This window comes from Physeter macrocephalus, chromosome 20, assembly GCF_002837175.3.
Source record: "Physeter macrocephalus isolate SW-GA chromosome 20, ASM283717v5, whole genome shotgun sequence".
NCBI lineage: Eukaryota > Metazoa > Chordata > Mammalia > Artiodactyla > Physeteridae > Physeter > Physeter macrocephalus.
This window is the reverse complement of record NC_041233.1, coordinates 69387280-69408433: the sequence shown is the minus strand read 5'-3', so window position 1 is coordinate 69408433 and position 21154 is coordinate 69387280. Positions and strand designations below refer to the sequence as shown.

The following is a 21154-nucleotide window of genomic DNA, read 5'->3' as shown; positions in this document are numbered from 1 at the left end:
GAGGTCTGCCAGATGTTCATGTGGGTGGAAGTCTGTTTATAGTTACCTTAGGCTAGAACATAACTCCATTTCCCATTTAAACGCAGAATTTTTTGTACAGTCTTACATATACTGAACTTTCCAGTACTGAGTCATCAATACAACATTCCTGTCAGTCCGCATTTGACTTGTGGCATTCACAGTGATTTATGTATAAGTATCTGTTATATATAATATATACATCACTACTTCATGAAGACTTTCCATGTAGTAATATCTGTGTATTTACATAATGATGTGTCTATCTTACTATAAATTACCTTTATTTCTTCTTTATAGTCCATTTACTGTATTACATTGATTTTTTTTTTTTAACGTGTAGGTAGCGGAGAATACCTCTGACTTTTATTTCAGGATTATAAAGAAGCCATTAGAAAATATAGGTTATAGGTCTTAGTATTAGTTCACAGAGGGTTGAGAACATAGGTCCTAGTTCTCTATATGACAGAAGTTCCTTAAGGAAACAGGGTAGGTCTTATATTTATCTTCCCCCTGGTACCCTGCTGTACAGCTTAAACAGATGACAAACATTTACTGATTTACAGGAATCATACAGAAAAATCATGTCAATCAGCAAAATTCTCTGAGCTCTCATTTTCTGGGGCCACAAATACTATTCAATAAACTATAGGGAGCTCTCCTTTTCAGGGTCTAAAGAAAGTTGCTTTTCAAGATTATAATGAGACGATTTTAACAAACTAATATGCTTTCTTTAAGGTAAGTAAATAAGGTTATAAATGATACAATACAAAGTAGAGTTTTACAAAATTCCAAAATGCTTAAGGGCAGGAAGGAAGAGTATGTTTAAGTAGTTTCATCACCCTGGTCCTCTTCTAATATCACCTACTCAATGAACTGCACCATCATGTAACCAGTTTTACAACCCAGAAACCTAGGTCGTGGTTAACAACCTCCTCTCTGTCATTACCCCATCCAATCAAGTCTCACCAATTTTACTTCCTCACCATTCTTCTCATTATATGTGTACTGACATATACTGTAGGATACTCTGGAAATCGCTGACATCCTCCTAGGCAGCTTTAATCTTAAAAGCATTCTGGCTGTAGATTGCAGTTGGGTTTCCATTAAGTGAGCATCTGCTATTATTCCATAATAATAATAATTTCAAGGCTAATTCAACATCTATTTTTTTAAAGACTCCAAATAAATCAGTGATTTTTCTTTTCATTTTGGTGCTTGATTAATCATGTAAGATACTAAGCCACATATAAATGTTAACAGGACAAGTGAAGCTATTATGAACAAGAAGAAGGTTGGTCTCACTACCGGGGTAACATGTAATATATATTAAGACCACTCAACACAAAAACATAGGGAGGCAGATGCTAGACTGCCTATAGGTACATTAAAAAAAAATAACATTAAGCCCAGGCAGAAAAGAAACCCAGGAAGCTTACAAATAATTCACAATTGATGACAAAATAATGTAGGTGAACTGACTCTACAAAAACCACAACTGCTGCATTATAAATAGCATAAGCACTATGAGAATTGCTAGGAAACCATTTCATTTATCTATCCTTTCTTAAAGTAGTGCTAGAAGGAATGGTAGAAAAATTAAGGTGGGCCCCAATGAGTTCTGTTTTATTGCTAGAGAAACAGCTTTCCTTTTGTCTTATCTTTTTACATACTCCAAAAGCACAGGAATATGATCAATTTTAAAGTACTAAACCTAGTACATTTATTTCAACAGCTAAGAGATAATTATAGAAAAGAAAACCAAAACAACAACAATGGCAAGATGCAGGTAAAATCTAGCAAGAGAGTTTCTCTGCTTTGTTTCACATTCACTAGGAAAAATGTCCTAAATCCTAGCTATAAATGGTTTTCTGGCAAGGGAGTTATTTGGAAGACTTCTGCACATTAAAGAAAAACTGATTATAAGAAAAGAGGTAATTATTATAAATCTTTATTAACAGACATACCAAATAAGCAAATATGTGATAAACCATTTCCAACCTTCTTAACCCAAAGAAATGTACTGACAATTAAAATCACTGGGAATATGAGATTTATTTTAAATTCTGAATTCAGAGAAACTTTCTCTAAATATTAAAAACAAGGACTACCTAAGATGAACTTCATACCGTAAGGTTTTTCTTCTGTTACTTTCCCTGTAGAATCTAGCGTGTCAGTAGCTTTCCCCAGTTCGCCAGTGGCAATATACCTCTAGAGGAAGAGAAACAAGGGAGAGAAATAGGCCATAAGGTAAAGAAGAACTGTTATGCATGTCTTAAAGTTTATACAGAACCTTACTAATACTACGTGATACAAAATAAAGGCAAAAATCAATAGACTGTAATTGCTTTGTTAGCTTTTTTATAAATTTATTTATTTATCTATTTATTTTTGGCTGCATTGGGTCTTCGTACGTGCTTTTTTCTCTAGTTGCAGTGCGTGGGCTTCTCATTGTGGTGGATTCTTTTGTTGGGAGCACGGGCTCTAGGCGGGCGGGCTTCAGTAGTTGTGGCACACGGGCTCAGCAGTTGTGGCTCGTGGGCTCTGGAGCGCAGGCTCAGTAGTTGTGGCGCACGGGGTTAGTTGCTCCGCGGCATGTGGGATGTTCCCGGACCAGGGCTCAAACCCGTGTCTCCTGCGTTGGCTGGCGGGTTCTTAACCACTGCGCCACCAGGGAAGCCCCGCTCTGTTAGTTTTTGATATGTGGGAAGTACTGTACAGATTGAGGAACATTCAGAAACTTCCCACACCAGCCAATATGACAAGGAAAAGCCTGATTTTATTGATAATCATGGCTTATAAATATACTGTTACTGTAAAAAAAAATTTTTTTAACCAGTTTTCTACTGGGCAGTTTTGATTTTGAAGGAAAATTTGCAAATATACCTATGAGTAGAGAGAATGGTACAATAATCCCCTACCTAGTCATCTCAAGATTCAATGATTTTACCATACTTAAAAGTAAAATTAATTTTTAATTAATCAATTTATTACTTCTTACATGAAATACCAAGAGTAATCTTAGTAACTTGTTTATGCATTTAAACAAAAGCTAAATATGTAGAAAATAAGGCAAAACTAGTATAGCATAAGTAATGTACATATGTGTTTCTTAATAAAGAGAAATTGCTACTTCTTAAGCTCTCTGAAAGAATAAAAGTCACTTCTCAGAACTGCTCATTATTCACAAGTGAAGAAGTAGATCACTGAGTTAACTGAGGACTGTTCTGCTTCCCATCTCAGGCCACACTTATACTACATATTCTTTGTATTCCTCTCTTTTGATCAAATTCAAATTTTATTTGGAGGTTCACATGAAGTAGTGAGAAAAATGCAAGGAATATAATTCCCACTGAAGAGACTCTGTAGTTACGCTGAGCAATTTAAGCTGGAGAACTTTGAAGAATTATGTTTATTAATGATAAGCTTATTATGCTACCACACTGAAAACATGTGGTTTTGAATATCTTCATTAAAAAGCAATAGCTCTATACAGTTCATAAACGTAAGTCCTTCAAAATTTTCAATATAGTACTTATGAAATGTATGAATATTAATAGAGTGTAAAGAAAAGGTACAAATTAGACTACCTCTGGAGAAAGTAGATTAGAGATGCTCTAATCTCCGAGAGTTGTTAAGTTTCAGAGGAACATTATTCAAGTCACACTTCAGAGTTGACATTGACTGGTTAACCTAAAAATGCTACTGTATACCTGGGGGAAATTACTGCCCTCTGAACATATCCCGGGGGAAAAGTTTGTATATCCCAATGATAACACTTGTTCAAGGGTTGGAGGGGGATACAAAGCTGCTTTCTGATGAAATGCCGGCTTTGCCTACAGGTACTATTATGGTTTATCTCTGCATATATATATATATACCTGGAAAATGCTAGTTAAGAGTCTTTATATGGCATCAATGATTTCCTAATAGAACATCAACCCTTCCATCACTCACTGGTTTCAAAAGCACATATAAGTAACCAACTTTTAATCAGCAATATAGAAAGCTAATAAAGATAATACTCCAAAACCTCATCAAAGTCTGTTACTTCAAAGTACATCTGCCATCCAGATTCTGCTGAATGACTGGCTCAAAGAAAGTATAATTTAGGGACGAGAGTAAAGGGACTATGCATCTATTGCCTTCTTCTAGGTAATCTATATTCCATAATTAGATCAAGTTAGGTCAAAGGGATGTATTAGCCTAACCCCCTTAGAATCCTTTCACCAAAGTTATATATTTCATGCAGATCCACTTCTTCACCTGTTGTAAACTATTTTGAGAACCACTATCTGTCACTCAATATCCCTTGCTGTAAGAAACTTCTTTCTGACTATAATGCCCAGAGTAAAGTCTCTTCCTTAAAAAACTGGCATGCTTTCTCTTTCTAATGAATGTCATATTTTTGCCTAGGCCACCAAAAATCATAGATAGAAATAAAAGCAACGAAATTAACTGTATTCAAGATTTCCAATAGAAACTGCTTGCATAAAATTAATGTCTATGGAACACGTAGCCAGAGACCCAAGAGGCCTGAAACTCAGGAGAGAGAGATTTGGGGATAGTGAAACACTTGAGAATAGTAGTAACAGTATTTACTGAGCAACTTTTGTATAACAGGCACTGTACAGAAAACCTATATGCTTTATGTACACGTTTTACTCATAATCCCAAAAGAGAATGCAGTGAGAAAAAAATGACTCAAGAGGAAGTTGATCATTGGCAGAGCAAGGCTTACCATACGACAAGAGAGAAAGCTAATGACGAAGACAAGGAAGGGCTCTTTTCTTAGATCTTACTCCAATCTGATTGGGAAGGAATGCATGAAAGAAGTGGGGTGGTCTAAATAATCTGTGGTCTTCACAAAATGGAGGCAAATTAATCTGATGGCCTAAAGATTTTAGGTAAAGGTCAGCACTCCACCCATTAATTGATAGTGTTGTATGAACTGGTATTTATTACATTGAACAGGATTCTAAGGATATTTCTTGGTTCAGCAGGAAAGAGTGTTAGGCCACATTCAATCAGCAATGTCTCTTCTTAGGACTGGATGGTGAGGCAACGGTGTATTACGACATGGCTATAACATGAACAGCGAATATCTGCCATCCTAGAACTAAATATTTCTACTCCTGAAGTAACCCCACTCTACACATACTAAAAGTCTCATTTTTCTAGTAGCACTGTGATGCAAATAAAAATTCATCTGTAAAAGTGGAAAAAGTAAACATTAGGTCAAACAGCAGGTCTGTGCCTCATTAGAAGGCTGCAGACAATTTTTTAAATGAAAGAAAGACATCAAGAGTACACTGTACATAGGGTTAAAGTTGTTTGATAAAATTTTTGGTTCTTATACATGAATGGATATATAGAGTCATGGTGCAAAATGAAATTCTTATTATGGGTCTTCGTCAAAAAATTTTTGAAAGTCACTGCATAAGAAGATCTCCAAGATTCCAGCCAGTGCTAAAAACAAAATCTGTTTTTAAAAATTCATTAACAGGGCTCCCCTGGTGGCACAGTGGTTGGGAATCCGCCAGCCAATGCAGTGGACACAGGTTCGATCCCTGGTCCGGGAAGATCCCACATGCGGAGCAACTCAGCCCGTGTGCCACAACTACTGAGCCTGCACTCTAGAGTTCGTGAGCCACAACTACTGAGCCCACGTGCTGTAACTACTGAAGCCCGAGCGCCTAGAGCCCGTGCTCCGCAACAAGAGAAGCCACCGCAGTGAGAAGGCCGCGCACTGGAACGAAGAGCAGCGCCCGCTCGCTGCAACGAGAGAAAGCCCGAGCGCAGCAACAAAGACCCAACACAGCCAAAAATAAATAAATTAAATAAATAAATTTTTAAAAAATTCATTAACAGCTTTTAACTACTTTTGATAAAAGTGTAATGTCCAACATACTTAAAGGTAAAATTTAAAAGATTTAATTTTTTCAACAGGTACATAATCTATAATTAAAAGTATAAGAAACACAAATAACTAACAAGATAATAACGCTTATTTTTGAAACATGAAACACCCAAGAACTAGGTCTCTATAATAAGATGCACCTGGGATTTTCTATTTACTTTACAGGCACCTGAGGATCAGTGATTTCACTGTATGATATTCAACTGAAGCCCGAGCGCCTAGAGCCCGTGCTCCGCAACAAGAGAAGCCACCGCAGTGAGAAGGCCGCGCACTGGAACGAAGAGCAGCGCCCGCTCGCTGCAACGAGAGAAAGCCCGAGCGCAGCAACAAAGACCCAACACAGCCAAAAATAAATAAATTAAATAAATAAATTTTTAAAAAATTCATTAACAGCTTTTAACTACTTTTGATAAAAGTGTAATGTCCAACATACTTAAAGGTAAAATTTAAAAGATTTAATTTTTTCAACAGGTACATAATCTATAATTAAAAGTATAAGAAACACAAATAACTAACAAGATAATAACGCTTATTTTTGAAACATGAAACACCCAAGAACTAGGTCTCTATAATAAGATGCACCTGGGATTTTCTATTTACTTTACAGGCACCTGAGGATCAGTGATTTCACTGTATGATATTCAGCTTTCCTAGCTGAATACCAAAATGGTTTGTGATAAATAAACTTAAGCCAGAGCCAATGATGTATTTATATTTCCAGTCATCATATTTCTGGAAATATGCCTGGAATTTACATGTAAAACCTTTCAACAACATATAGTGTGTTACATGTACTTGTGGTTTTGGAGGGGAGGGCTGGATAATGAATATTCCAGTGAACTTCACGTATTTTATCTTGGGGGGAAAAAGAAAACAAACACATTCCTTAATGTAAATATATCTTTTTGCTATTATTAGAAAAGTGACTTTTCATTGTAAAGATTTTGGAGAATACCAAATAATGTGAAACAAGAAAATACAATCATCCATAATCCTGTATCAAGGTAACCATTGTTCATACTTTAGAATTAAGAAACATATATCAAGCAACTGGCAAATCCTGTAACAGAAACAGATTCTAAACTCCATGGGTCAGTATTTAAGTACAATGTTCAAATTTACTGTAAAACTGTCAAACTCCTCCACTCTAACACAATTTTTATATTCTGTGATTTTTCAACACCAATATTTTGAAGACTGCAGAGCAAGCTGCATGGAAATTTTTCCATTTATCTAAGGTATTAAGATCCTTCCCAACTGAAAGACACAGCTTTTTATGCCAGTTAATAACTAAAATAGGATGTCAAAGGCAACAGGCTCTCCAGGGCTTTTTATTTTAAGAAAAGCTTACTTAGACCCCTGGCACTCAGAGTATGGCCCAAGGGCCAGTATCCACCATGAGATAAGTTCAGAAAATGAAGGTGCTTAGAAACTTCTTTAGCAATTTGACATTGCCATAACATTTTAATTGTATTTTATAAAAGTCATCAATCAGTCTGCAATGAAATGGGAAGTTTTTTAAATGGTCTTTGACCACATTTTTTTTTTTTTTTTTTTTTAAGAAACAATTTAGACAAAACCACTTTATCCAAACTATTTATATCCTGCTTGGAGCAAGGGTTTTAAAACAAATAAAAAGTTTAGTCCAGGAAATTGCTGAAATTCTTCCCTAACTAGTGGCAAATTAATCTTCCTTCCACAGGCATTTTCACTGGCGCCTAGCCCCAGCTATCATAACCAGCACCTAGTTGCTAATTAGAATACAGATATTATTATCTCTTTTAAAGCTAGAAGAGACCCTTGAGAGAATCAAAACCATTTTTCCTAAGGAAAAACTGAGAGGCCCGGAGAGGTCAAACACTGACATCTAGACTTGTCTTAGGGCTCCCCTGCTATTTCGATGAGGGTTCTCACTCAACAGGTTTAGAGCCTCTCCTGCCTCTGCTTAACCCCTCCACCCTCTCCTAGCAAATACCTCGAACGATGCTTTCGGATTTAGTCAAGGAATGATGTAACATCATCTTAAAGAGGCCCCATTCTTTTATTTAGTAAACACTTCATAACCATTGAACAAAGCATATCTTTTGTTGGAAATTGCATGGTTTACAAAATGGTATTGCTTCTACAAAAATTGCAAGGTTTAAAAAAATCTTCTAGTAGAATTGATGATCTGTAAGTTCCCTTTCATTTAAGAAATACGATTATACAACACAAAAAAACCCAAAAAACCCTAAATACATATATGTTTAAATTATGGGCATCACAGAAGTTTTGCTTCTATGAGTCAAATTTGTTTTTCAATCATGAATTTACAGTCTCAATATTCTGAATCTCAGATATCATGATTATAGACATTGTGTTAATACTCAGTGTTGACACTCATTCATGCAATTTATACAGCTTATTTTTTAATTGATAAAATCCAACACATAGGTCATTAAGAAAACACTGAAGAAAAACAGAACCATTCCAGTATTCTTACCTTGGACCCTGACAACATACTGGTCAACAGTTTTGTTCCCCTTCCAATTCCAACCACTACAAATCAAAGAAAGAAATATCATGACACTCTATTGTAAAAACTAGGTTTTAAAAATGTTTTATGACATACATTGGTCATAATTTCCTGGCAGATGTAATGTAAAGTTGGAAAACCATTTATTTAGCATAATGTGAGGGCTCCTATTACTCCAATCGGTTGAACTTGTCCTGCAAGTAAGAAATTCTGAAGTGGGGGTGGGAGAATTTTTTTCCTTTTCCGAAGTGTGAAACATAATAGAAACCTCAATCCAGACAATTAGATAACAAAAAGTTTTGGAAAAACCTCAAAGGACTCACTGGAATTTTATCTGGGCATCAGTGAAAATACATGGTACAATTAATCTTGGTATGATAAAATATTTGACAGAGTTCATTATTAAACAAAGCAAAAGCCATCATCATAACTAATGAACCATTTAAAGATGATTAGTGCCCCAGCAGTATACAATCAAGAAAACAAAAACAACAAATCAACCCAACACCAAAAAGAATACAGGGTAAAATGAGAGCCTGGAGAGTGTATGTTCATGTAGGCCGTACACAAAGTACAACGGCTCACATGTCTCCTCAATTTCAAACATTATCCTTATGACAACACATTTCACCAACCGAGGATGAGAGGACATCATCATTTCTTCACCTAATAGCACGCAAATTTTTGTGAGAACTGAATAATCATTCCTTCACCTAATAGCAAGCAAATTTTTGTAAGAATTGAAGTACTTCTCATTAATGGATACAATTTTGTAAAAGAACACAATATAACCACCACAATTCAGAATTATAAGCAACAGGGAGAAACGACTGGCAGGCTAAAAGAATTATCATGAATATTTATAGCAGATTCACTGAGTTTACTATGAATCAAATTCTACTCTAGATGTTTTCCATTCATTAGCTCATTTAATCCTTATAACAACCCTGAAAGATAATACAATTATCCCTATTTGATAGGTGAGGAAACTGAGGCATAGAGAGACTAAGAACTTTGCCCAGCATCTCACGACTAGTAAATGGTGGCGTTAAAGTTCAAACCAGACTAACAGCAGACCCCCTTCCTCTCATCCTCTCTGCCACCTTACTCCTCTAGGCATTCTTCCCACTGCCAGCAGCCTAAATCTGCCTATATACTGTAAACCTAGCTATTCTACATCTTATCCCTTCCTCTTCTAATTCATACCATTTCTGAAAACCTATACTGCACAAAGCCCCCAAACAATCCTCAATAGGGCCCCAATGCCTACAGTACCAACTCCTTAGTAAAGTATTCAAAGTCCATCCTTTGAAACACAGCTCACATCCCAACTCCTTCATAAAGTCCATCCCAAACCCCCACCCCTCTCGGCTTCTCTAACAGGCATATTGGTTCAAGGACCAACATAAAAACTGTCTGCCTTCAGGAGCCTCTGTTGAGCACAGCACTCTTCAAATAATAGCAGCTGCTGCTGTGGCAAAAACTTTGTACAATAATAAAAGATTCAATTCAATTTTATTCCATTCAAGAATCCCCAATCAATATTTTGCAAGGAGCTACCAGGCACTCAATCCCAAGAAGAACACTTTTAATGGAACAGCACATTTCCTGACTTTGAAAGAGCTTATAATCTCGTGGGAAAAATACAATACAGATAAGGGAAACGGCAAGTGCTCAAAAAAATGTTGCCTGAATTAATGAGCGAATAACTCTAAATAACAATACAACAGTGTATGATTGTGTCAAAATGAACACAGAGAGAATAACTGCTGTAGGAGGTCAAAGGAAGGAGCACTCGAAAGGGCTACAGAGGCCAAAGAATGCTTCATTCAAGCATTTAGCGTGATTTAGGGCTTAAAGGATGTACAGGATTTGAAGATGCAGACAAGAGAGAAGCATGTTCTAAAGAAGGAACAAACTGACAAATTCTCAGATACAAGGATGAGCACAGTGGGTTTCTCAACCAGAGTGCAGGGTGTCTTAAGAGCAGTCTGATGTGTTTGATTCTATCATGGTTTAAATGCTGGATTGATGATGATTTCTCTGCTAGTTCAGTGATCCAGAATGAAACAAGAAGCCATCTTGGAGTTACCCAGCTTAACGCTCTCATTTTATATCCAAGAAGACCAAGGCCCATTGAAGTTAGGTGATTAGTGAAAGCAGAATTTTAGGAAGACTAATACAGAAGTGGTATATAGAAAAATTAACTGGAGTTGAGACCTAGCCAACCAGCAGCTTTTCATTCAAGGGACAGTTTATGGGACAGAATTTTTATTCAGCTTCTTCCCACTCAACCATTCAAAATTTTATTGTGTAGGTACAGAAATAAACAAGACTTGGTTTTAGCCCTCAGTGAGTTAACAAAAACAAAGAATACAGTGAAGTTTTACATTGGCAATTTAAAAAAGCAAGTGAGCAGGCTTCACATGTAGGAGACGGCATTTTAACCAAATCAGGAAAGGTTAGTAGGATTTCTACAACTAAAGAAGACAGAGATGAGCAGTTTATCTGAGAGGAAAAGCATAAGCAAATACACAACAGTTTGAAAAAGTGTGCAGAATTAGAAGAATGAATGAAAACCAGGATTTTCCAAGTACTGTCTCACAATTACTACTCTATCTCCCAAATTTTCTGTGCTCAGATGTTTCTCTATAAAAAAATAAAGCCACTATCTCCAAACCTATACAAATGTCCTAATACTCTATTCTCAAATCATTGAACTTATTTATGATGAGAGTCACTTTAGGGCCGGCAAGTCTATTACACATGTAATTCCAACGCATTTTGCAGTTGGAAGTTTCTACTGCCATTTATCTAACTCTCCAAGACCCTTGCAATCACTTTAAAAGACCAGTATCTTTCCACTTCCAGGAATCTATCTTAATAATCCAAAACAAAGAGGAAGTTTTATTCATAAAGATGATCCTTACAAAATCAGTCCTACTAACAAAACTGGTAATAACCTCCAATGACCTCAAATAAGGAAATGGTTAAATCAATATGATATCACATGATGTTGCCATTAAAAATAATGTTTATTTCCCTCTTAGAACTGCTTTTGCCGCATCCCATAAGTTTTAATATGTTGTATTTGCATTTCATTTGTCTCAAGATATTTTTTGATTTCCCTTTTGATTTCTTCCTTGACCCACTGATTATTCAGAAGTGTGTTATTTAATATCGTTTTCCTCCTGTAATTGATTTCTAGTTTCATACCATTGTGGTTGGAGAAGATACTTGATATGATTTCAACACTTTAAACATACACAATTATATTGGTCAAGTATTCCTCAATAAAGTCTAAAAAAAGAAAAAATCATGTTTACAAATATTTTTAATTAACATGAAAAAATGCTATGTTATGATGTTAAGTAAAAAAAGGATACAATGTACATACATACAGTAAAACAGCTCAACTTAAAAATTCTGCATAGACAAAAAGCTAGGAAGAAATATAACAAAAACGTTAACAGTGATTATTGCTGGAAGGTAGAAAATGTATAAGTTTTATTTTCAACTTTATTTTTTTTGTATTTGCTAAATTTTTTCACTGTAATTTTCTAACCTCTAAAGTTAAAAAATAACTTCTAAAATGGTGTATAAAAACTCAGTTTCCATTTTAAGTGATTTATAATAGATGGGTATATTAGTTTCCTATGGCTTCTGTAATAAATTACCAACATAGTGGTTTAAAACAAAACAAACTTATTATCCTACCGTTCTAGAGGTCAGGAGTCTGAGGTGGGTTTTATTACGGTAAAAATCAAGGTGTCAGCACAACTGCATTCTTTTCTGGAGGCCCTAGGGGAGAATCTTTCTCTGGAGCCTTCTTAGAGGAGCTTTCTTGCCTTTTCCAGCTTCTAGAAGCTGTTCACCTTCCTTGGTTCATGACCCCTTTCCTCATCAAGGCCAGCAATCTCATCACTACAAACTCTGCTTCCATTGCCACATCTTTTTTGACACTCCTCTGCCTCCTCTTCCACTTTTAAAGACCCTTCTGATTACGCTGGATCCACTAGGATACTCCAGGATATCTCTTAAAGTCAACTAATGAACAACATTAATTCCATGTGCAACTTTAATGCCCCCTCGTTACGTAACCTAACATACTCATAGGTTCTGGAGATTAGGACATGGACATCTTTAGGGGGGCCATTATTCTGCCTATCAGAGCAGCACATTTTATCCTCTTTCTTCTTGGATTTATGGTGCTGTGCCTTAGAAAACAGAAGGTTATAATAAATAGAGCTGAACTGATAAGAATCCTGAAGCCACTTCTAGAACCAATGGCAAAGAATGCTGTGATGGATTGGTAATTTCTGCTATGGACATGGGGAGCAGGGAACAAAGGCAGGAGTGCCAGGTATTTGCCATCCCAGGTTAGGAAAGAGACTTTAAAACTGAGCAGGTCCAGGTTCAGCTCCTGACCTTGCCACTAACTATGGGACGGACCGCACATACAATAAGTGCTCAATAAATGATTATTATTAGTTATGGTAAAAAACAGTAATTAAGGGGTCAGAATTTGCCTATTCAAGTTCTCTAATTCGGGAAAATGAATTTCCATGTGTTTTTTTTCTATTTTAACCTCAGGTAAAGATGTTTTGGTCAACATGCATCAAATAAAATCTGTAATTTCAGAAAATGCAAAATCATAAACTGCTTCCGATTTTCTTTTTCTTTTTTTTTTTTTTTTTTTTTTTTTGCGGTACGTGGGCCTCTCACTGTTGTGGCCTCTCCCGTTGCGGAGCACAGGCTCCGGACACGCAGGCTCAGCGGCCATGGCTCACGGGCCCAGCCATTCCGCGGCATGTGGGATCTTCCCGGACCAGGGCACGAACCCATGTCCCCTGCATCGGCAGGCGGACTCTCAACCACTGCGCCACCAGGGAAGCCCCTGATTTTCTTGAAAAATACAATTTTATTCACCAATTTTATCCTTTTCTTCTAAGTAAGCATTCATTTCCTTTGGCTAGCTTAGATCAGGTTTGTTTTTATTTGTATCTAATTTTAGCTCTAATAAAATGGATTGGATCATGTAGCACAGTATTTTTTAAAGCATGAGTCACAATCCATTAGGGCAGCATGAAGTCAATTTACTGGATTATGATCAACATTTTAAAAAATGGAATACAATAAAATATAAAACACCAGGGCATGTAAAAAGGTAAGTATTGTTCCATAAGTTTTGTTCTAGTATGTGGGGAAGGGGGAGATAGGGAGAATCCCAACATATGTATTTCTGTGACTGTGGATACAGTTACAAAAAAGTTTCTAAGAACATACCCTGTCCTGTGGATAAACACTTTAACAGTCTATAAAGATAGACTTCAGAACCTCTACTAGATGCAAAAAAAAAAAAGGATGGAAGAAAAATGGATAAATGACTCTTCTCCCCTCAATCAATTCTATCAATTTTCCTCCACATGCAATAAGACACTTAACTAATGTCCCCAAGACAAAGTGACTTCCTCTGAAGAACTATAAGGTTCGCCTTCTCAAGAGAGCTAATGTCAGAGTTAGATTCGATATAGGCAGAACAAAGAGCCATATACCTTGTCAGGAGTCCCCAAGACTATCCCACCCTGGAAGATTCATCCATGGCTAAGATTTACCTACAGTGACATCCTAAGGTTACAGAGCTGTATGCTAAGGGTAAAGACACTGGAGAAAATCCATGCTCAGGTTCCTTATTCTCTCTCCCTCTTATGAGGGGGGACACTTGAGCACACTCCTTCCTCCAACAATCCAACAAGGAATAACATGTGTACAATGTTCCTGCTCAAGGGAGCCCATTAGAAACTCAGCACCCAAAGTTTTCATTGGAGGGGATGAGAGGAATGGTCACCCAGACACCCTCTGCCTGCATGGCGGGACAAAATCCCAGATTCCAAGATGGAAAGCAGGCGTTTAGCATAAACCACACTGTTCACACAAATAGTCAAGGCACAGTAAACCCATCCTTATCGGATGGCGAAGGGTGGGAACACAACCAAGTCCAAGTCCCCAGATGCAAGCAGGCCTTTCTAAAGATCGTGATTTCAGGCCTGCTGTGTTAACTCTTTTCTGCACAGATATAAACCCTTTCTCAAAGTCCATCCAGACATAAAAGTGGCTATTTCTAACAGCCTTCTATACCTTGTGCCAAATGATACAAGGGCTTCTTGAGAAGATGGCACTATAAATCCGGTAGACCTGAAATATTCCAAAGTAGACTGAAAATGGCATGGCCTTAGTTAATTTAATCTGTTCTTAATCAATACTTCTTTCTAAGTGGCAGTTACGTCAAACTTCCATTCGTGTCTCTTACCCAGGACTCCTCGGGCTGCACTGTCTAGAGTCCCGCCATGCCCAATTTTCAAAGTCTGCTTTTTCCTCTTGGTCCATTCTGGAGAAGGCATTCCAGCTTCTATAAGAGTAATTGGGATGAAAAAAAGGTGATTACTGAAACAAATGAAGTAGAATCTCCATAAATACGGGATGAGGCAGTGTGGATGGAGTACTCAAAACAAATAAAAACTACTGTACGCACTTAATATATTAAGATTATGATGATATTACTAACAAAGAACAGACTTTAAAATGTACAGACGCTCCCTAAATTACAAAGAAATAGTATTCCCAAATTAGTTGTCTAGAAACTAGAATTCATTTTCCAAGGGAAAAAAAAAATCTTTTTTTAAAGTGGGTAAATATCCACACGAACCCGCAAAGATCTAGTAAATTCCTGGTAGTAGTGGGCTGGTAGATAGAGAATGATGAAAAGAAGATAGCTTTTACATAGGCAGCTAGTTTTTAAAGTCCTCAATTTCATTTCTAAAATCTCTTTTGTTCCCTGGTGTTCTTTGCTGGTCTCTCTAGCTACCTAAATGTTGGGAGTACATCTCATACAGGGTTACTTCTGAGAACACTAAGTTCCCAAACTATCTGTAGGTCTGTCCTCCTCTCCTAATCAAAACTCTCAATTCCTTAAAGAAGCTAATCTCAACAGAAGGTTATGTGGGAAGAGGGTAACAAGTTTAAGTTGCCACTTATACTCCAAAGCATTTAGATATTAAAAAAGAAAGAAAAAAAAAAAAGCCAACCTGGCCTATCTCGTATTCCTATTGTAAAAAACAAAATGAAATAATGCTATCTGAATGTGCTTTGGAAACTCAAAGCACTATAACAATATGCTGTTATTATCATCCTCCTCATCATCATGGCATATAACATTATATTGAGAATATTGGCTACTAGGATTCAAATGAGAAAGGAGAGAACAGAAGGAAGAGCTCTATTGATCTGTACCCCTCCAAACCCATCAAACCTTCCTTATTACCACTGACACAGAGAAGATGGAAAATAGAGTAAAAGAAAATGAAAAGAGAGGACAGAGATGGGAAAGGAGGGAAGGAAGAGTAACAGTGAAGAAGCCAGGTTAAATGGCCCAAAGGATAAGTTGGGTTGTAATTACCACCTTACTGAGTCAGAACTCAGTCTGGAACACAGCCCTATTGTCACTCTCTGATTACATCACCCTGCTTGGAAGGACATGACCATATGCTTTAACATAAATCTGTAAGGCCAGGCCTAGGCTTCAAACCCTTCACTTCCACTTGCAACCCATTATGGATCTCTTGTACTGTATTCATAGAAATATTTTGGGGAACTCTTTGTATTTTTAACTTGACGGTCCTTGGAGTGTGGAGGCCCTAAAATTTACTGTCTTCCCTTTGTGCCCAAATTTACCTCTTTCAAGTTTGAAGACACACTGCCTCTACTATATTGGAATTTGGTTCACCCCACTGGTACCATTCATGGATGAATATTTATTAAGATCTTTTCTAGCTATAAAATTCTGATATGTTTTAGTCCTTGAAGGATTCAAAAAGACGGAAGAGCAGAGATTTTAGTACGACATGAATCAATGTAAGGAAAGGCAAGGAATGTTAGTAGAGAGCATGACGATTGACCGTGGCCTAAATCAGCGGTTGTCAAACCTGGCTGGCATTAGAATGTCTTGCCCTGGAATCTGTATCTTTAAGAGAACCTTCCCAGACAATTCTGACAGCCAGTTAGAATGGCATTTGGGAAGCCCTGGTCTGGCTAACATAAATATAGAATAGGCCAATCACAAGCAATATAGAAATGGAGAGTAATGAGAATGTCTACTTCTGAGTGAGTGGCTTCCAGAAGATGGTCCAGCAACAGCCTTGAAACAATCAATTTTAACTAAGGTTTAAGAGGAATTTCAGTTCTTGATAGGCAGATTAACCAGAAGGCCAGGATATGGCTTTAATCCTATCAGAAACTTGTCTGAAAGAAAGAATGATAATCATTACCTTGAGGATCAAAAAAGCCTTATCTTAGCTAACAAATCAGGCCAAATGAAAGCAATTCTATGAAGGAAACAACTCCATGGTGACACCACAAAGCTTGCCCTTGATGTAACTCCTTCCTTCAGCATCCCGTACATGACCTATCCTTACAGGTAACAAAGCATAATGAAAGTATAACAATAGAATAAGCAGATATAACACAGGTATTAAACATTAAACATCTTCAGGAATGTACCTTTGCCAATAAACATTTGAATCTGTATTGTGTCAGTTTTAATTAACAAATTCCTACCAGAATATTTGCTTTTGCAGTAAAAAGGGCGGGGGAGGCGGTAACATTTGCCAGGGGACACTAAACAAAGAAGAAATTTCCTGTACTGATTTCATGGAAAAATAAGCCAGGGACAAACTCTGGAGGGCCTTGAAAACCCAGTTAAATAGTTTTATCACCAAAGTTTGCAGAAATTACTGCTATGAGCTTAGCAAGACACAGTGTCTTTCACCCTCACCTCTCCATAGGCTAGCACAGGTCTGGCTTATTGCAAGAGTCCAAAAAAATCCAAGGTTCCTTGATTCCATTGTCTGAAATGATCTACTGGACTGTCTGAAATGATCTACTGGACTGATGAACTAAGAGATCCTTCAGGTTTTTCTAATATTCTCCCAGTGTATATGAGGAAACAAACAAGCAAACAAAAAGAAAGCTCTAAGAAATGACCAAGTTATATTTAGTGTTCGTCAAAATGTGGTCCATTGACTACTTACACCAGAATCACCCGGAGCAACAGTTTAAACATGCAGTTTCCTAAAAATACCCCATATCCTCAGAATCAGAGTCTCTGAGCGGGGGCAAGGATTTAGGAATCTGCATTTGTACAAGGGACTCTAATAATTCTTATGCCCACTATATGAAAACCACTGTGTTGAGTCTTGGTTAACTAAGTAACACCCGCACTTCCAACATATTTTTAAGAATGCAACTTTGGGGTGTAGAGAGCCAGTGATTCCGTTGGGTAGAGTTCATCTACGTGAGCCAAACAAAAGGCTTCTGAGGGATCAGATTGTAGAAAACTCGTCTTGCAGGCCCAAGAGCAGAGGTTTATTTGTGGATGTGTGGGTTTTGCTTTTTGTTTTTGTTTTTTTTCCCCTTGAGAACGACAACTGCCAACTAGGCTACAGGAGTTCACGTCAGGACAAGTCCAAGCTGGAGATGCCCCAGATTTCTGTCCAGAGCTTACACCGTGGCCGTTCTCCCTTTCCCTTCCTCTTATCTCTTGAGCCACGAGAGCGCGAAAAGCCCAGTGTGCTCTGTGCGGCTTCCGCTCTCACGGCGACCGCCTCGCCTCGGCCTGGTCCCCACCCGGCTGCAGTACCTGCCAGCAGCTTCTCCTTCAGCCGATTCAGCAGCTCGGCTGAAGTGGGCCCTTTGGGCTTGTGCACGGCGAACACGCCGCTCAGGGACAGCAGCTTAGTAGCCAACGCGGGCTTGGAGACCCTGGCTTCGGATCCGGTCCTGGCCGCAACCGCCGCGGCTGCAGCCATCGCTGAGGATGTGGCGGCCGTGGCTGCAGCCATTCCTGCACTTTCGGGGACTGGGGCTGTGTCTGGTTTCAAGGATGACGACGATACCACCGCCGCCTCAGCAGCTGCCATACTTCTGTAGCCCAGACCTGTTTTGTTTCGTGGAGTCGCACGCTAATGACGCAACAAGGAGTGCGCCCGACAACCCCTAGTCTTTTCCCTTGCTTCGAAGCTGCCCGGGCGGGGTGGGATCGCAAGGGCTTGTGGGAATTGTAGTCCGTGGCTTTCCCGTGCGGGCCGAGAGTCGCTGAGTCTTCCGAGGGCTCTGATGGAGTAGTTTTTCTCGTGTAATACTGCCTGCTTCTTAGGTGGGGCTAGTTCGGTGCCGCAGGTGTAATTTGGGGTTGCCGAACCCAAACACCAAGTCTGTGTATATTTTCGGCGAGAAATCTCTTCACATCTCTCGCCCCGCCCCCTTCAAGAATTAAGCAGAAGTCAGCAACCAAGAATAGAAAACTTAAAATGCTGACTTCCGCTGCAGCTTGTGAAGTACCACGGCTCACGTGGTTCACTGCTTTATTCAATTTATTGTGCTCTTGGATTCATGGTTCAGAATTAAAATACACCTGAATGTAATCTCTATTAGAGCAAAGAACATGTTTACCTTGTTTACTGCTGTATTCCAGTGCCTCACACATAGCAGGCACTTAAATATTTGGGAACAGATAAATGGATACGGATACGAGTTCTTCAAATTCCTGAAAGAAACCTATAGGCCAAGCCAGTGCTAAATCACGTAGGCTTATTTTGATGCCCTTCATGCACTCCTTTCCACCCCCCAAACCCCACAACTCACATGTAATTCTTAAGAATTCTAAGATATTTAATACTAACTCTTCTGTGGATTGCATCCTTTAGTAACACATTGCTTAGGCATTATTGCAGTTCATAAAATTAAACTTTACTTTAGATTTGAGACCTATCTAGAAGTTATTCACTCCCCAACAAAATTCAGGAACACTTCTGATCCTGGCACAGGCAAAGTGGAGAAGAATTCTTCATTTTACTTCTGCTTCAGATATATTAAATGGTATTACAAGTGTTGTGAGACAGATAAAGTTTGTCTTCATTGTTCCTACAAATTTCCGTACAGCCACCCTTTCACCTCATCATCCTTTTTCACATTAATATCTATTACCCTAATGATGCCTCTTAGCTACTCACAATCACCAATTATGGGATCCCATTTGAACTTGCCCCATTCATTCAAGAAGAGTGAAAAAACGTTTTAAATACAATAATTATTTCTTCCTATATTTCCACCCTTCCCTGCCTCAGTCAGATCACTGGACTCATTAAATCTTTGGGGTGCACAACAACGTAAATGTACTTAATGCCACATAACTGTACACTTTAAAATGGTTAAAATGGGAAATTTTATGTGACGTATAATATACCACAAAAAGAAAGAAAAAAAAAACCAAAAAAACAAAAAACCCAGCATCTGTGGAGGAGTGAGAAAGGGAGGGAGAGTTTTTGTAGGGTGGAAAGCTGAAATTCCTAGGAGCAGTTTACTTACTCTTGTGGTCTGTTATAGAAACCTAAGCTAACTGAAAACATTATGTACAGGATGCCTTGGAGGCCAGAAGAGAAGAGAATTGTTTTGAGAATCAGGAGAGAGAAACTGAAAGATTGACAGGTCCCATGATTAGTGAATACCTGAGCCTGCTTCAGGATTTTCCCTTCTCCAGGAAGGGGGCTCGGCTTCAGAGGGGATGGCTACACCCTAGGAAGCAAAGCGTCCTTTAGCCTCGGTAAGATTTCTGTGCTCTTCCCTTGGCAGAGAAAGTTTAAAGCAGGCTTGAACAGTGATGACTTGGAAATTAGGGAGCCTCTCTCCAGTTGTCTAGACATTAGTAAGCTTCCCTAATTCTGCTGTGACTCTGATGGGGGGACTGGAGGGAGGGCATAACTAGGGGCGAAAAAATAACGCTTTCATTTGAATTTTCCACAAGCCCAGTGCAGAATCAGATCTCATTTGATTAATAGAAAACAAAGAAATAAGTATTTCTTTTACATTTTATTTCCTGGATGCTAGGGAACAGCAAAATTAATTCAACTCTGCTATCAAATCTGTATTATTGGCATCAGAAGCATCAAGTTCTGATTTTCTGAGGTAATCAACATCTCCCACATTGGGCAAGGCTTGCATTTATAAGTTATTTTAATACATGTGTGAGTTAGGATTCTTTGGTTGGGAGTGACCGAAACTGATTCATATCAGCTTAGAATTTATCAGCAGGATTCTTTTTAAAAAGGGTTTATCAGAAGTGTACTCGAATATTATGCAGAACCTGGGAAGTTCTCTCTTTTTATCCCTCTCTCCCCACATCCTCCTTTCATGCTACTCTCTTGTGTCTTTTTCGTTCTTCTCATTTGCTTCTAACAGGCTTTTTTTTCTACTCCTTACTCCACATTCTTGGTTTAGACCATCTTGTTTTGATCCAATTCCAAAAATATCCTGGATGAAGCCACTCCTGGCCACCTAATGAACATAGCACTTCACTAATTTCATTCCTCAATCACAGCACTTTCCTTGATTATTTTCCTGCTTGATTTTTCTCCATAGCATGTTTCATCTGACATACCAAATATTTACTTATTTTGTTTAATGTCTTATTTCCTCCATCAGAATGTAAGCTCTGTGAGGAATTTTTGTATGCTTTAGTCGCTGCTATATCTCCAGGACATGGAATAGTGTCAGATATAGCACTCAATAAATAGTAGTTGAATAAAGGAATGAATAAACATGGCAGCTCCAGCAGAAACCATGTAGATAGAGGGGAATTAGCGCCAGTT

General features: G+C 38.1%; 1 protein-coding gene across 3 annotated transcripts in view; it reads right to left on the bottom strand.

The window, feature by feature from the left end:
• Positions 1-18470, bottom strand: part of TRUB1 (TruB pseudouridine synthase family member 1) — a 32579-nt gene extending 14109 nt beyond the window's left edge. For 2 of the 3 annotated variants that reach the window (XM_007111981.4, XM_055081120.1), the window contains exons 1-4: positions 18148-18470; positions 14764-14862; positions 8421-8476; positions 2148-2229 (exon numbers count right to left, since the gene is read on the bottom strand). In XM_007111981.4, the coding sequence (XP_007112043.2) occupies positions 2148-2229; positions 8421-8476; positions 14764-14862; positions 18148-18427 (517 nt within the window). In that variant the 5' untranslated portion in view covers positions 18428-18470. The remainder of the gene's footprint in view (positions 1-2147; positions 2230-8420; positions 8477-14763; positions 14863-18147) is intronic. The other variant, XM_028481531.2, reaches the window with a different exon arrangement.
• Positions 18471-21154: the final 2684 nt, after the last annotated feature.